General features: G+C 36.2%; 1 protein-coding gene across 1 annotated transcript in view; it reads left to right on the top strand.

Annotated features, from left to right (window-relative positions):
- Positions 1-18,268, top strand: part of JAK2 (Janus kinase 2) — a 138,647-nt gene that overhangs the window by 113,125 nt on the left and 7,254 nt on the right. Inside the window, exons 13-21 of the mRNA XM_079706852.1 lie at positions 404-491; positions 2,073-2,200; positions 3,566-3,704; positions 4,616-4,767; positions 4,916-5,066; positions 5,814-5,950; positions 8,181-8,370; positions 9,709-9,833; positions 10,005-10,177. Coding sequence (XP_079562978.1) covers positions 404-491; positions 2,073-2,200; positions 3,566-3,704; positions 4,616-4,767; positions 4,916-5,066; positions 5,814-5,950; positions 8,181-8,370; positions 9,709-9,833; positions 10,005-10,177 — 1,283 coding nt within the window. The remainder of the gene's footprint in view (positions 1-403; positions 492-2,072; positions 2,201-3,565; positions 3,705-4,615; positions 4,768-4,915; positions 5,067-5,813; positions 5,951-8,180; positions 8,371-9,708; positions 9,834-10,004; positions 10,178-18,268) is intronic.

Below are 18,268 nucleotides of genomic sequence, written 5' to 3'. Positions count from 1 at the left end.
TGTTGCTTGAAGCTCCCATCCATTTACTGCAGTCCCACATCACTGTCTTTGGTGTCTGTCTCTGTTCGTACCTCTGTTCTCTATTCTAGGTGCTGTGGGTCTAAGCCTGTTAATCTTGCATCATTCATGTTGCCCTGTACCAACCACTATTGCTCTTTCACATTGCTGTCTGCTTGAACCAAGCTTACTCAAGGTTTTCCTGAGAATGAACTCTAACATCAAGGTTGATGGCAGTTGTAAGTCCATCTGAAGGGACCAAAGCACATTGTAACCTTATCTGTAGTCCTGCTAATAGGAGAAAGTGCATTTCTCTTATGGCAGAGAGAATCTTTCTAAACTATGAATGCTTTTAGACACAAAAAATAATTCTTTTGCATCTTTTGTATATTTTTCTTTTCCTTAGTCTTTCTTTGAAGCAGCAAGCATGATGAGCCAGCTTTCTCACAAACATCTGGTTTTAAATTATGGAGTATGTGTCTGTGGAGAGGAGAGTAAGTAAAACGACTGGCTTCCTTATGTTAATGTTATGCCTTTCTCAGAACATCCATTTTTATTTATATAGAAAATTCAATTTCAGGATAATAGATATCAATATAAACTATAATTTAACAGGAATTAAATATTGTTGAAACCAAAAACGCTGTGGAACTGTTCAGTTATATCTTCTTAAAAAAGAAACCAATGAATGAAATTAAAATGCAGTAAACATTTAATATGGCTTATGTTAAAATGCCAGAACAGTAGAGTATTCTAGTAAACAAAAACAACCTTTTCTGTTAACCATAGCAATACAGATTATGGCTGGTTCAACATAACATTGTAATAACTGGCCATTTCAGTACAGATCTCTTTGAAATTATTAAGACAAAGCATATAAATGTTAGATTGAATTGTAATGGAACTGACTGAAATGATTGGATGTTGATATAGATATAATTTATGGCTAAATTTAAACTGTTCATAAAAACTCTCAAAAGTTTACATTCAGAAATTACTTATGTAATTAATTTTCCATTAGTAATGTAGATTAAGTATGCATCCATACTTATATAACATTTTTTCATGTTTTTGAAAATTGATAGTCTTTTCAGAGGCAATGGTTTTCAAATCTGTTCCGCAGAGGTATCTCAGGGGACTGATGAAATGGGAGTAAATCTAAATGCAGAGTGGAGAGTTCTGCCCCTCACCGCCAACTAAAGTGGTTCTGTATTTCTCTTTTTTATTTATTGATGTTTCCCATAATTTTTCATCTAGGGGAAAAAAAGAATATACTTCTTTACAAAATTTGAAAACAATGTTTTAGAGCAAATAATCCCAGATCTTACATTTGCTTTTATACTTATTTCATTGATTCTGTGATACATTTTTTTCACATTAAAAATATCTGAAATTAGGAAGTGTGATATAATTGATGGCATTTCATAATTTAATTGGCAATTTTTAAAATTTTATGACACATAATAATGGGACATATGACAGTCAGTGGTATCTCTGAAATATGGTAGGTCTTACATGCCACATAAAAAAGTTTTACTAAGCTCTTGCTCATTGTAACTCTTAGGTCTCTTTTTTGACACTTGCCCTGATGTAAATTTCCCTGCAGTCAGTTCTTTATTATTGACATGTTGACTGTTCTCCAAATTAACTATAGGCAGCAAAACTTTCATAACATTTGTTTTAGTTACCCAGCAAGGTCCAAAGGTAATTTTGTCACCAAAAGTTGTTGTATATCATATGAAAACTAATTTTAATATTAGATGAAGCAGAACCACAATTTGGGATTCGATCTACATACATCTACATATTATTATACATAATGTACAATTATATATAATATTGTGTTTATATGTAATTGTTTAGACTTTACCTCTTTCTGTTGTGAATAAACTAAAACCCCAATATACATTTTATATAGCTGTTAACCTTTCTTTAAATTAGTGAATTTTACGTAGTTTAATCTCTTTACCTATAATACCACATATAACTATAAATATAATTATAAAAGTTTAAAATTATATATATTTTACTGTACTGTACTTGAGCCTTATTATTATCATTATATTTTAATGCAGATATTCTGGTTCAGGAGTTTGTAAAATTTGGATCACTAGATATATATCTGAAAAAGAATAAAAATTCTATAAATATATTATGGAAACTTGAAGTGGCTAAACAGCTGGCATGGGCCATGCATTTTCTAGTAAGTAATTAGTATATTCTTTTGTCAAGTTACTGTTTTAGATTATGAAGCAATGTGATAGGATCTTGACCTGGGACCAAGAAATAAATCTGTAAATGGATGTTGAGTCATTTAAAATAATCTGTGTTAGTTGATGAAAGGGATTATTTTAGGTGTATATTTATGTGAAATCAGTTTGTTTTTTTTTTTTTTTTTTGCGGTACGCGGGCCTCTCACTGTTGCGGCCTCTCCCATTGCGGAGCACAGGCTCCGGACGCGCAGGCCCAGCAGCCATGGCTCGCGGGCCCAGCCGCTCCGCGCCATGCGGGATCCTCCCGGACCGGGGCACGAACCCGCGTCCCCTGAATTGGCAGGCGGACTCTCAACCACTGCGCCACCAGGGAAGCCCTGAAATCAGTTTTGAAAGAAATAGTTTTGTCATCCCATCAATCTCTTAGAACTGCTGATGGACAGTCTGTAGTTTGTGTATCTTGGCTTCAGAGAATTTAACGAAAAATTACCAAAAAAATGTTGTGCTAACTATGAATAGCAAAAAATCCCTGCAGAAAATACCTTGTTATGGTATTTGTGGGTAATTGGACATTATGTCCATTGAGAAAGCAGTTTTGCCAGAGAAGCAGAATACCAGAGGGCCAGCTAGTGATCAGATCCTTAAGAATGCACCTACTGAACAGAAACAGTATTTCTTGCTGTTAACTACCACCTACAAATATATACTATTTAAAATCTCAGCTTAATAAAGTGAACTGGCATTAAGTAGTTTTAAAAAGTATTCGTGGACTTCCCTGGTGGCACAGTGGTTGAGAACCCACCTGCCAATGCAGGGAACATGGGTTCAATCCCTGGTCCAGGAAGATCCCATATGCCCCGCGGAGCAACTAAGCCCGTGCCACACAACTACTGAGCCTGCGCTCTAGAGCCCGCGAGCCACAACTACTGAGCCCACATGCCACAACTACTGAAGCCTGTGCGCCTAGAGCCTGTGCTCTGCAACAAGAGAAGCCACCGCAATGAGAAGCCCACTCACTGCAATGAAGAGTAGCCCCCGCTCACCGCAACTAGAGAAAAGCCTGCGCGCAGCAACGAAGACCCAACGCAGCCAAAAATAAATAATTAATTAATTTTTTAAGAAAGTATTTGTTTCTTCGTGGGTATAGAGCATTGTTTCACTTAAAATGTAAAACACGAAGCACAGTGATGCCATAAAATTTCCTTTTATTTTCTCAAAGTGTGCCTCCAATTAATGTTTATTAATACTGTTTTCTTATTTTTACTTTTTAAATCCATTTTGGGGTCTTGGACATATTAAGTGCTCAAATTATTTGTGGATTAATATTTGAATGTATATGCATTTAACTTTAATAGGAAGAAAAAACCCTTATTCATGGGAATGTGTGCACCAAAAATATTCTTCTTATCAGAGAAGAAGACAGGAAGACAGGAAATCCTCCTTTCATCAAACTTAGTGATCCTGGCATTAGTATTACAGTTTTGCCAAAGGACAGTAAGTTCTACAGGGATCGAATTTAACTTTATTAAGCTTTGCTTGGAAAGAGGCATAAAGATCAGGCTGTTAATTTTTCTCAAATTCTATTTTATTGACATGTTCTTGATTAATAATAAAATTTAGTTACCATTTTTAGCAATCTAAATTAAGTTATAGTTACATCCTAGTCTCTGTTCCTCCTTTCTTATAAGCATGTTTCTATGTACTGTAAGGTGATTTTTTTAAAACAGTGTTAATCCCTAATTATATATGGAATATCGGATTTTATCCAGTTTTATTGTGAAATTTTAAAATATCATTCTTTGAGCCACAAGTAAATTTTTCTAATTTTTCTTCCCTTTAGTCGTTAAATAAAAATTTGAGAAGATATATTATCTAGTTTGAATTTTCTATTTAGTTTAATTATTCAGCTAATTATGACTTCTTAAAACTTTTGTGTTGATAACCTTCTCCTTAACACAATTAATTAAAGTAAAAATTTCAGTCAGATAGTTGAGAGGCATTTTTTTTATCCAAATAGTGTTGTAATTGTATTTCATTACATTAGCTAATTTCTCTAATTGAATTTCTAAACTTAGAATCCAAATTTATCAACTTTTGTACACTGATGCATGGTTTCCTATTTCAGCCAATAGTACTTAAAGTTGGTGCCTTTATATGAAGTGAAGACAGAGACTGTAGGGCAGAAAATGTTATAGGATCTTAGTTAGATCTTATACTCAGGGGGACTTTACCTTTTGGAATGGGATGTGAAGAAAGAGAATATATGTTCATATGATGAAGGAGAAAGGACTCTGTACTCTTTAAATCTCTTAATTATACAGCAAAAATTATTAATTATTAACATATATAAGAATTGTTTAATTGTGGGAACTCTTTAACCATACTTTGTTCCTATCATTTGAAAGTTCTGCAGGAGAGAATACCATGGGTACCACCTGAATGCATTGAAAATCCTAAACATCTAAATCTGGCAACAGACAAATGGAGTTTTGGTACCACTTTGTGGGAAATCTGCAGTGGAGGAGATAAGCCCCTGAGTGCTTTGGATTCTCAAAGAGTAAGTTCATGTAAATGGTGAAGTTGGCATTACCTTGTGATCCCTGATATTTTTTGCACATGATTTGATATTCTTTAGCCCATTGTATGTAAAAAAGGTTGATACGGCATTTATAATTTATTATCAATATGTGGTTCTTTAATTATAGAAACTACAGTTTTATGAAAATAGGCACCAGCTTCCTGCACCAAAGTGGACAGAATTAGCAAATCTTATTAATAATTGTATGGATTACGAACCAGATTTTAGACCTTCTTTCAGAGCCATCATACGAGATCTTAATAGTTTGTTTACCCCAGGTATGTATTGATGGAGCAATCCTAATGAGTCTCCAGCTATCTTTCTATCTTTGTTATATTTAATAAATCCTTACTAATTTTGTAATCCCCTCTGGACAGTTCCCTGATATCTTTTCAACCCTCTTAATTTCTTATGTTCATTTGACTTTTCCTACTTTATACATTTTCTGGTCTCATTGACTGTGAAGTATTTCCATTTTTAAAAAAGGCTTTTTCCCTTTTAATAACCTCAGTTTGCCAGTTAATGAGTAGTAAACTATAGAAGTTTATTTGACTTATTTGACTTTTTAAGAACAATTCTTTGTGTTTTTTAACTAGTTCTCATATATTCTGTAATTGATTAATTTTGTAAACATGAAGTAGATTTGTTTTTGTTTGTCCTCTTCTCCTTTAAAATACATAGCTAAATATACATGTGTCTGACCTATAAGTATTTCCTGTTCAATACTATTTGCTGTTCTCACCACAAAAATCGGCATATAATCTTACTTTATAACTATTAAAACTACCTATTTTGGAAAGTATTCATTTATCCTTTGTAAAAATCTTTACTGAAAACATGTTAGATTATGGGTTATAATTCAAGGCTTCCATTAACATAATCAAAACTATTAGAGTTGCCCTGTATCGATTTGTATTTAGTATTTCTAACTCATTCTGATTATTTTGGTCAGCTTGAATATGTATTATTTTAACCTAGAGAATAGATTTGCCAGGTTATGGTAGAAATATTCTTTATTTCTCCAGATTACGAACTATTAACAGAAAATGACATGTTACCTAATATGAGAATAGGTGCCCTAGGGTTTTCTGGTGCTTTTGAAGACCGAGACCCTACACAATTTGAAGAGAGACACTTGAAATTTCTACAGCAACTTGGCAAGGTAAGATGTCAGAAGATTTTTAAATAGTTGAAATATAATCGTAAAACATTTTATTTAGGGAAAAAAAGGCTTAAGAGATTCTCTAAAGTTCACTTTCCACAAAATTTTAAAGACTCTTTGTATAACCAACAAGGATCTACTCTATACCACAGGGAACTCTGCTCAATATTATGTAACAACCTAAATGGGAAAATAATTTGAAAAAGAACAGATAAATGTATATGTATAACTGAATCACTTTACTCTACACCTGAAACTAACAAACATTGTTAATCAACTATACTCCAATATAAAATAAAAAGTTAAAAAAAGTGTTTGTAGAAAAAAGGTTTAGTTGTCAGATGTTGAAGAAATGCTGTGTTAAATAAACAGCTGTCTTTACTGAAGAACTTCTCAGAACCTTTAACATGTACTGTGCATTGAACATTTTCAAGAGAGATGGATAAATTAGGCAGTATTTTCCCCAATTAATTTGACCATGAGACTCTTTCTTGGTAGAGGGCGCTTTGGTTATGAGATACAGAAAGGAACAATTAATTAAGCCTTTCCACCCATGTCTTTTTTCAGTCATCTCAGAGAGAAATAATTAATCTGCTTGTTCAGAGTCTAGATGTTGACTGGACCATGTTTACTATCAGACAGTCTGTCCCTGCTGAAAGGTCACACAGTCATGCATAGCCTACATATTTTAAGTAAGACCAAGAAAACCTTAGTTCTTAGCAGGTCCAATCATAGTGGTAAAGCCCTCTTTCTTCCTCTAAGCTTGCTAGTATAGGGTTCTGTACCATGTAGCTTTATGAACTGGATTTTGGCTTGGATGTATTATGAAGGCCTCACTTAGGTATTGAATCTAAACTAAATGTTCTGATGCAGCTTTACCAGAGCTAAATATTGGGTGTTATATTATGTATTGGCTTAGTTATATTAATACTTTGCTGTTATTCCTGGTTTGTAAAATAGTCTTGGGAATGTTTCAAAGTATGTAGCAATGACAAAAAAAAAGTATGTATTTGGGTGTATTAGTTATCTATTGCTGTGTAACAGATTACCCTAAAACGTAACAGCTGAAAACAAAAAAGCGTTTATTATAACACAGGTTAGGCGAGTCAGGAATCTGGGTGGTTATAGCTCAAGGTCTCTCACTAGACTGTAATCAAGGTGTCAGCCAGGTCTTGCAGTCTCCTCTGAAGGCTTGACTAGGGGAAAGCTTACTTCCAAGCTTACCACATGGCTATTGACAAGGCCTCAGAATATCTGCTTCCAAGCTCACTTACACAGGCCTCTCCACAGGCTGCCTCACAACACAGGAGCTGAGAGCAAATACCCAAGATCGAAGCCGTTGTCTTTTTATATCCTAATCTCAGGAGTGGCATCTTATCACTCCTGCCATATTCTTTTCATTAAAAATGAGTTAATAAATCCAGCCTGCACTCAAGGGGAGGGGATTTTAAAAGAGCTTGAATGTCAGAATGTAGAGAACATTGGGAGATAATCACAGAAGCTGCCAACCACACAGGCTGACCTTGGCTTAAACAGCAGACATTTATTCCTCATAATTCTAGAGGCTGAAAAGTCTAAGATCAAGGTTCCGGTAGGGTTCAGTTTCTGGTGAGGGCTCTTTTCTTGGCTTGCACGTGACCACCTTCTCACTGTGTCCTTATATGGCAGAGAGAACTGGTGTCTCTTCCTCTTCTTATAAAGGCACCAGCCTATTGGATGAAGGACTCACCCTTATTTAATCTTTATCACCTCTTCACAGGCCTTATCTCCAAATACACTCACAGTCAGGGTTAGGGCTTTATCATATGAATTTGGGGAAATGGGCATGGACATTCAGTCTGTAACATACCCTTATTCCATATAGCTCACTGACAGTGACATCAAAGGCTATATTGTGAAGAAAAAAAGTTCTTCCTGGAAGTTAGTGATAGAAATTTAGGAATTCCCTGGCATGTCCCTTGGCTTATCTTAAAAATTAATGTTAATGATTTGTTTAAATGCTTTTTTGAAGGTTTTATATTTCAGCCTGTAATTCCTTTTGAAGAAATTAAATATTTAAGTTTACCACTCACCTATTGAAATATTATCTCCTTTTCTTGTTCTGAAAGTTGTTTAATGTGAGTTTCGAGATACATCTTCTAGCTGCTGAAAATTGCCTGTATAATCAGAATTTATTAGTACTTTTTCTAGAAAACTTGAGATTTCTATCTTAATGTGATGTATTGTTTAGGGTAATTTTGGGAGTGTGGAGATGTGCCGGTATGACCCTCTACAAGACAACACTGGAGAGGTGGTGGCTGTGAAGAAGCTCCAGCACAGTACTGAAGAGCACCTCAGAGACTTTGAAAGGGAAATTGAAATCCTTAAATCCTTGCAACATGACAACATTGTAAAGTACAAGGGAGTGTGCTACAGTGCTGGTATGTTGCCCATTGATACTTTTTTGAACTCAGGGTATGTCTTTGACACCCTGGGTAATATTGTAGAAACTTATAATGCCTCCAGATCTGGACTTAAAATATTCCAGTGCCCAGAGAAAGAAGCATTCTGTATGACTGGAGATTGTACTTGGTGTTGGTGGGCTGTAACTACAGGAAGTCCTTGACTACTTGATTGATATTCTCTTCACTGAGGATAGTGGTTACCATTCTTGCTTAAACTTACCAAGGGAATGTCATTTTTAAAGAAAGAAATTTTCTGTGAAAATATTATCTTTTTAAATTAGATGCTTTTTATTCAGTATAGATGAGGAGAAAGGAAGTTTTCTCATCAGCTTATTTTGGTTTGCATAATGGGTTACAGAAGATTAAAACATAACTATTTTAAAAACTTCTATTCAAATCTTTTTGATTCAAAAAGTCATTGTTCTTGGGCTTCCCTGGTGGCACAGTGGTTGAGAGTCCGCCTGCCAATGCAGGGGACACGGGTTCGTTCCCTGGTCCGGGAGGATCCCACATGCTGCGGAGCAGCTGGGCCCGTGAGCCATGGCCGCTGAGCCTGCATGTCTGGAGCCTGTGTTCCGCAACAGGAGAGGCCACAACAGTGAGAGGCCCGCGTACCGCAAAAAAAAAAAAAAAAAAAAAAAAAAGTCATTGCTCTTAACTACTACATCACCTTTAATTTTATAATCAGGTTTTGTCATCTTAGACTCAGATTTTTTTTTAAATAATAACTCCAGGACTTCCCTGATGGCACAGTGGTTGAGAATCCACCTGCCAGTGCAGGGGACGTGGGTTCGATACCTGGTCCAGGATGATCCCACATGCTGCGGAGCGCCTAAACCCGTTCACCACAACTACTGAGCCTGCGCTCTAGAGTCCGTGAGCCACAACTACTGAGCCCACACGCCACAACTACTGAAGCCTGCACGCCTATAGAGAAAACCCCCATGCAGCAATGAAGACCCAACGCAGCCAAAAAAAAAAAAAAAAACCTCCAGCCACACTTTATTACTATTATTATTATTTATTTTTATTTTTTTAGGTTGCACTGGGTGTTAGTTGCGGCTCCAGGGCTCCTTAGTTGTGGCATGCTAACTCTTAGTTGCAGCATGCATATGGGATCTAGTTCCCTGACCAGGGATCAAACCCAGGCCCCCTGCATTGGGAGTGTGGAATCTTATCCAGTGCACCACAAGGGAAGTCCCTTAGACTCAGATTTTATATATCTTTAAGTCATTTTTATACAGTTGTTTTCTAATAGTTCATCAGTAAAGTATAGCAGAGTAAAACATTATGTTCTCATTTGTGTGTTAATAGGCCGGCGTAATCTAAGATTAATTATGGAATATTTACCATATGGAAGTTTACGAGACTATCTCCAAAAACATAAAGAACAGATAGATCATAAAAAACTTCTTCAGTACACATCTCAGATATGCAAGGTACCTAATATCCTGGCTGTTTGTTGTAGATGAAGAGAATATGTTGAAGTAATTATTAAGAAATCCTCTAAGGTTTTTCTTAGATAATTAAGGGAGTAGAATGATACAAGACTATTTAAATTGTTTATGTTTATAAAGCTAGCTGAAAGAAAAATGTTATTTTATTCATAGGGTATGGAGTATCTTGGTACAAAAAGGTATATCCACAGGGATCTAGCAACAAGGAATATATTGGTGGAGAATGAAAACAGAGTAAAAATAGGAGATTTTGGCTTAACCAAAGTGTTGCCACAAGGCAAAGAATACTACAAAGTGAAAGAACCTGGTGAAAGTCCCATATTCTGGTGAGTATATTTTAGTACAGTAAAATGAAGTTTTGAAGCACAAACTTCAAACTTTATTTTTACTATTAATAGTTTGTCATTGGGCTTCCCTGGTGGTGCAGTGGTTGAGAGTCCGTCTGCCGATGCAGGGGACGCGGGTTCGTGCCCTGGTCCAGGAAGATCCCGCGTGCCGCGGAGTGGCTGGGCCCGTGAGCCATGGCCGCTGAGCCTGCGCATCCGTACCCTGTGCTCCGCAGTGGGAGAGGCCACAACAGTGAGAGGCCCGCGTACCGCAAAAAAAAAAAAAAAAAAAATTTTGTCATTTATATATTTATAGTAATAATCAATGAAGTTATTTCCTATGTTTTCCTCTGGGAATTTTATGGTTTTAGGTCATACATTCAAGTCTTTAATCTATTTTGAGTTAATTTTTGTATGTGGTGTAAAATAGTGGTCTAATTTCATTCTTTTGCACGTGTCTGTCCAGTTTTCCCAACACCATTTATTGAAGAGACTGTCCTTTCTCCATTGTATGTTCTTTGCTCCTTTATTATAATTTAATTGTCCATATATATATGGTTTTATTTCTGGGCTCTCAATTCTGTTTGGTTGATCTGGGTGTCTGTTTTTATGCCAGTACTAACATGTTTTGATCACTATGGCTTTGTAGCATATCTTGAAATCAGGGATCATGCTACCTCCAGCTTTGTTCTTCTTTCTCAAGGTTGTTCCCTTTCTCAAGGGATCTTTTGCGGTTTCATACAAATTTTAGAATTTATTCTAGTTCTGTGAAATATGTCATTGGAATTTTGATAAGAATTGCATTAAGTCTGTAGATTGCTTTGGGTAGTATGGACATTTTAACAATATTAAGTCTTCCAATCCATGAGCATGGACTGTCTTCCCATTTAATTGTGCCTTCTTTGATTTCTTTTATCAGTGTCTTAAACAGTTTTCACTGTACAGGTCATTCACCTCCTTGGTTGAATTTATTCCTAGATGTTTTATTCTTTTTGATACAGTGGTAAATGGGATCGCTTTAATTTCTCTTTCTGTTTGTTTGCTATTAGTGTATAGAAATGTCACTGGCTTGTGTATATTGATTTTTTTTTTGGTATCCTGTGACTTTACTGCATTTATTAGTTCTAACAGTTTTTTGTTTTTTGTTTTTCATGGAGTTTTTAGGATTTTCTCCATATAGTATAATGTCATCTGCAAATAGTGAGTTTTACTTCCTCCTTTCCAATTTGGATGCCTTTTCTTTCTTTTCCTTGCTTAATTGCTGTGACTAGAATTTCCAATACTGTGTTGAATAAAAGTGGTGAGAGTGGGCATCCCTGTCTTGTTCCTGATCTTAGAGGAAAGGCTTTCAGGTTTTCATTGTTGAGTATGATGTTAACTGTAGGTTTGTCATATATGGCCTTTATTATGTTGAGGTAGGTTCCCTCTATACCCACTTTGTTGAGAGTTTTTATCATAAATGGGTGTTAGAATTTTATCAGTTGCTTTTTCTGCATCTGTTGAGACAGTCGTATGGTATTTATCCTTCATTTTGTTCATGCAGATGTTGAACCATCCTTACAGCCCTGGAATAAATCCCACTTAATCATGGGATATGATCCTTTTGATGTATTGTTGAATTCAGTTTGCTAATATTTTGTTGAGGATTTTTGCATCTATGTTCATCCAGGTATTGGCCTGTAATTTTTTTTTTTGCAGTGTCCTTGTCTGGTTTTGGTATTAGGGTAATGTTGGCCTCATAACATGTTTAGATGTGTTCCCTCCTCTTCAGTTTTTTGGAAGAATTAAAAAGGAAAAGTATTGAATCTTACTTGAATGTTTGGAAGAATTCATCAGTGAAGCTGTCTGTTTCCTGGACTTGGTGTTTGTTGGGAGTTTTTTGATTACTGACTCAGTCTCCTTACTATTCAGGACTATTCAGGCTTTCTATTTCTGTTTCTTCACGATTCAGTCCTGGTAGATTATATGTTTCTAGGAACTTGTCTGTTCTTTCTAGGTTGTCCACTTTGTTGGCATATAATTGTTTATAGTATCCTCTTATTATCCTTTGTATTTCTGTGGTATCAGTTGTGACTTGTCCTCTTTCGTTTCTAATTTTATTTATTTGAGCCCTCTCCTTTTTTTTCTTGGTTAGTCTAGCTAAAGGCTTCTTGATTTGTTTATCTTCTCAGAGAACCAGCTCTTGGTTTTATTGATCTGTTCTATTCTATTGTCTTTTTAGTCTCTATTTCTGCCCTCATCTTATCATTTCCTTCCTTCTACTACCTTTGGGCTTTGGTCTTTTTCTAGTTCCTTTAGGTGCAAATTCAGGTTGTTTATTTGAGACTTTATTTGTTTCTTGAGGTAGGCCTGTATTGCTATGAACTTCCTTCCTAGAACCACTTTTGCTGCATTCCATAGATTTTGGTGTGCTTTATTTTTGTTTTTATTTGTCCCTAGGCTTTTTTTCTTTTTTCTCCTTTGATTTCTTCATTGACCCATTAGTTGTTTAGTCACATGTTGTTTAATCTTCATGTTTTTGTGGTTTTCCAATTTTCTTATTGTGATTCCTAGTTTCATACCATTATGGTTGGAAAACATGCTTGATATGATTTCAGTCTTCTTGAATTACTGGGACATATTGTGGGCTAACACATGATCTATCCTGGAGAATGTTCCATGTGCACCTTAGAAAAATGTGTATTCTGCTGCTTCTGGATAGAGTATTCTGAACATATCTGTGAACTCCTTCTTATCTAATGTGTCATTTAAGGCCAAATGTTTCCTTTTTGATTGATTTTTTTGTGAATGATCTATCCATTGCTGTAAGTGGGGTGTTAAAATTCCCCTACTATTATTATATTGCTTTTAATTTTTCCCTTTAGGGCCAATAATATTTGCTCTATATATTTTGGTGCTCCTACGTAGTGTGCATATATATTTATAAATGTCTTATCTTCTTGCTGGATTGACCCCTTTATCATTGTATAGTGCCTTTCTTTGTCTTTTATTACAGTCTTTGTTTTAAAGTCTGTTTTATCTGCTGTGAGTATAGCTACACCAGCTTTCTTTTCATTACTTTTTCCTCACATCCAGTCTGTGTGTGTCTTTACTTCTGAAATAAATCTCTACTAGGCAGCATATAGATGGGTCTTGTTTTTTGTTTTTATCTATTCAGCCACTATATGTCTTTATATTGGCTAATTTAGTCCATTTACATTTAAAGTAATTGATATGTATGTACTTATTGCCATTTTGTTTATTGTTTTCTGGCTGTTTTTATAGTTCCTCTCTGTTCCTTTCTTCTTTCTGTCTTCCCTTTGGTTTGCTGGATTTTTTGCAGGCCAATACCTGGATGAACATAGATGCAAAAATCCCATGTGGTTTGCTGGATTTTTTTAGTATTATGTTTAGATTCCATTCTCATTTTCTTTTCTGTGTGTACTGTAAGATTTTTCTTTGTGGTTACTGTGGTGTTCACATATAACATTGTATGTATATAGCAGTGTCTTCTAAGTTGATAACAACTTAAAATGTAAAGCAAAGCTTTACATTTTTACTCTCCCCCCTGCCACATTTTATATTTTTGATGATGCCTTTTGCATATTCTTATTTTATGCTTCCCTTAAGTAATTACTGTAATTTGAGTTAACTTTACTACTTTTGTCTTCATACTTGCTTTATAAGTGACTGAGCCACTACCTTTACTATATGTTTTCCACTGACATTTTTACTTTCATATATTTTCTTATTATTAATTAGTGCCATTTCTTTTTTAGCCTAGAGAAGTCCCTTTAACATTTCTTGTAAGGCCAGTTTAGTGGTGATGAAATCCTTTAGCTTTTGCTTATTTGTAAAACTCTTCATCTCTTCTTCAGTTCTGATTGATAATTTTGACTGGTAGAATTGATAGAGAATTCTTGGTTGGAAATTTTTTCCTTTCAGCATTTTGAATAGGTCATCCACTTCTTTCTGGCTGATAAAGTTTCTGCTGAAAAATCTGCTGATTTGGGGATTTCCCTTGTACTTAATAGGTAGTGTTTTGGGGGTTTGGGGGGCTTTTTGTTTGTTCGTTTTTGCTGCTTTTAAGATTCTTTATCCTTAACTTTTACCATCTTAATTGTAATGTGTCTTGGTATGGTTCTCTCTGGGTTCATCTTATTTGGAACTTTCTGAAATTCTTAGACCCAGAATGTCTGCTTCCTTCCCCAGATTAGGGAAGTTTTCATCCATTACTTCTTCAAATTTTTCTGACCTTTTCTCTCTTTCTCTTTTCCTCTGGGACCCCTATAACATGAATGCTGTTCGCTTGATGTTGTTCCAGAAGTCCCTTAAGGTATATTCACTTTTTAAAATTCTTTTTTCATTTTGCAACTGTGTCTGGGTGATTTCTATTTGTTTCATCTTCCAGCTTGCTGATTCGTTCTTCTGCTTCATCAAATCTTCTGTTGAAACCCTCAAGTATATTTTTCAGTTTAGCTATAACTTCTATTTAGTACTTTCTTATATTTTCTACCTCTTTGTTGAAGTTCTTGCTGTGTTTATCCATTCTTCTTCTGAGTTCAGTGAGCATTTTTATGACCATTGCTTTGAACTCTTTGTTGAGTGAGTTGCTTAGCTCCATTTCATTAATGTCTTTTTCTGGCCATTTGTCTTTTTCTTTGGTTTGGAACATATTCCTCTGCCTTCTCATGTTGCATAACTTTCTGTATTTGTCTAAATTCATTAGGTGAAACGGCTACCTCTTCCAGTCTTGTTCTTGTGTAGGAGATAATCCATAGGGCCCAGAAGCACAATCTCCCTGGCCACCAGACCCAGGCACTTAACGGGTGTTCTTCATGTGGACTGTGCACACCTACAAGCTGTGGTGGGGCTGCTGCTATGATGCGGGATGTGTGGGATTTGGGGTGCTCACCTGCTGGTTGTAGTGAGCTGTTGCATAGTGTGGACTGGGTTTGGGGCACTTGCTCATCCCAGTTATGGTGCAGCTACTGTGTGGGGAGGGTGGGGTATCGTGTGTTTGTCCAGCCCAATTGTGGTGTGACATCTGCACTGGGTAGGCAGGGCACTCAGGGTGCTCGCTTTGGCTCAGCTGTGGTTCAGGGTGGGAGGAGCACACCCACTGGTGCTAGGAGGCTAGAAGAAGGGCACCAAAAATAGTGCCCACTAGCTATATCACCAGCAAGTTAGAATGAGGTTGCAAAGATGTCATCTACCAGTGCTTTTGTCTCCAGAGAAAGTCCCATTAGGTTCCTGCCTCTCTAGCAGCTGCTCTAAGATCAGTAAGTAGGTCTCCCTCACTTATGGTGTAGGTGTTTTCACACTGTTGCTTTTGTGCTGTTTCTCAGGGTAGGTGGGTCTGTGTGAGCTCTTTAAGAGTGGGTTCTTTGTTCCCTACAGTTATGTGGTTCTCCTGGACTTAATCCCCATTGATTTTCAAAAACAGATGTTTTAGGGGCTTGTGTCCCCAGTGCTGCACTCAAGGGTTGAGGTACGTGATTTGGAGCTCAATCCCTTTACTCTCTTTTTTTTTTTACTCCAAAAAGTTATATATTTTTGTGATCCTTCTGATTTGCTCCTGGGATGGGGTCCTGGGTGGGACTGTCTCTCTGCCTCTCCTGCCTGTTTCAATGAGTCTCTTTTATCTTTTGTTGTGGAGGTGCTGTTCATCTAGTTATCAGATACTTTTCAGAGGAAAATTACTTCATGTGTAGCTGTAAATTTGATGTGTCTGTGGGAGGAGGTGAGCTCAGAGTCTTCTTAGGCTGCTATCTTGAACCCCTTACACAGGAGAATGATTTATAATGGCATTGTGAATGTGTTTTAAAGAAGACTGCTTATGTTTTAGAGATGCATACTGGGAACGTTATGGTATGAAATATGGTTGAAATACTGTCATATCCAGAACTCATTTCATATAAATACTGTTGTGTGCAGGTGGGGAGTAGTAGATAAAACAAGGTGGGCAATGAATTTAGCTAAGTGACAGGTACATGGTTGTTCATTGTTCTCTAATTTGTGTATGTTTGAAGTTTTTTATAATACTAAAAACATTTTAAAGGAATATCCTGATGATAATTATGAGCATTAGCATTATCTAATTATTTTTAGGGTTTAAGTGAAACTAGAAAATAAGACTTATCTAAACTTGACTGTCATATTTTGGTCATGTCCCCAGTGATACATGAATTTCATTCTGTTTTTCCAGAATGAGAAATTAGAGAAGTTAAATGGAATTAACTAGCAATCCATAATGATTAGTTATATGGATTTCCAGTGATTTTGGCATACTTAGTGAATACAATTTAATAAATACTTATTAAGCATCTACTTATGAAGCACCTACTGTGTTCCAAACACCATACAAGGAAATTGGAATAAGAATATAGGATCAGCATCAGAAAAAAGAGAACTGTCCCTTACAAGGAAGGCTGAACTAAATGGAAAAGTTTGATACAGCGTGGAAATTCAACTGACAGGTTCACTATCCATAATCCTTTACCTTTAAGGTCTCTTACTTTAGGAAAAATCAAATGTGTAATCCAGTCATTGCAATGCAGTATGTAGGTGCAATAATGAAGAAGATGATGCAAAAACATTAGAGTGCAGTAATTCTGCTGAGGGTTTAAATTAATCAGAGAAAACCACAACTAAAAGATGACATTTCAACTATTGATTAATAGTTCACCAGATGGACAAGAGGAAGGGTATTCCATGAGGAGGATGACTAGAACAACAGGATAAGCAGGGTTGTAAGTGAATGGTGTTACCACAGAACAAACGGAATAATACTGAGTTCTGTGTGCCATGTTAGTGCATTCAGACATTATTCATTAGACAGTGTGCAGGTGGGATATTAGAGGCTTTATCCAGGGGATAATGGTGAGATTCATATTTTAGGAAGATAGCTCCACTTTTGGTGGAGAACAGCAGTTCTCAAAGTTTGGGGACCTCTGGTACACCCTTTAGGGAGTCTGTGAGATCAAAAGTATTTTTATAATAATACTAAGATGTTATTCCCCTTTTTCACTCTCATTTTACACATACAATGGAATACTACTCAGCCTTAAAAAATAATGAAATTTTGCCATTTGCAGCAACATGGATGGATTTAGAGGGTATTGTGCTGAGTGAAATAAGTCAGAGAAAGACATACTGTATGACACCACTTATATGTAGAATCTAAAAAATACAACAAACTAGTGAACATAACAAAAAAAGAAGCAGACTCACAGATATAGAGAACAAACTAGTGGTTACCAGTAGGGAGGGGCAATATAGGGATGGAGGAATGGGAGGTACAAACCACTGGGTATAAGATAGGCCAGCAGTCCCCAACCTTTTTGGCACCAGGGACCGATTTCATGGAAGACAGTTCTTCCACGGTGGGGGGAGGGCAGTGGATGGTTCAGGCGGTAATGGGAGCAATGGTGGGGATGGTTCAGGCAGTAACGCTAGTGATGGGGGATAATGGGGAGCGGCAGATGAAGCTTCACTCGCTCACCTGCCGCTCACCTCCTGCTGTGTGGCCCGGTTCCTAATAGGCTGCGGACCAGTACTGGTCTGCAGCCCGGGAGTTAGGGCCCTTTGAGATAGGCTACAAGGATGTATTGTTCAACGTGGGGAGTATAGCCAGTATTTTGTAATAACTGTAAATGAAGTATAACCTTTAAAAATTGTATAAAAATTTTTTTAAAAAACCACTCACAGAAAATGTCTTCTATTAAACCAACATTAAAGAAACTTACAAAAATGTAAAACATACTACTCTAAATACAAAATTTTTTGTTTTGGAAAATAGTTATTTTTTTATAAAAATGTTATTTATGATAACATTACTAGGTTTATACTTTTACATTTCCTTAATTTTGAAATCTAATACGGTAAATATTGGTAAATACAACCCACATAAATGAAAGCTTTGGGGGCACTTCAATAACTTTTAAGAGTATAGGGGACTTCAGACCAAAAGTTTTGAGAACTAGAGGTATAGAGGGTACATTGTATTAAGAAGAGGCTAACAGCAGAGAGAAGACTAGTTAGGCAACTTTTGCAGGAATCTAGGTCATTGATTTTCAAACCCGTTGTGCATATATACCCATTGAAAGAATT

The sequence above is a fragment of the Hyperoodon ampullatus genome (genome assembly GCF_949752795.1).
Source record: "Hyperoodon ampullatus genome assembly, chromosome: 6".
Taxonomy (NCBI): Eukaryota; Metazoa; Chordata; class Mammalia; order Artiodactyla; family Ziphiidae; genus Hyperoodon; species Hyperoodon ampullatus.
Note: the sequence above shows the minus strand (reverse complement) of the source record. Positions and strands in the feature narration are given on the sequence as shown.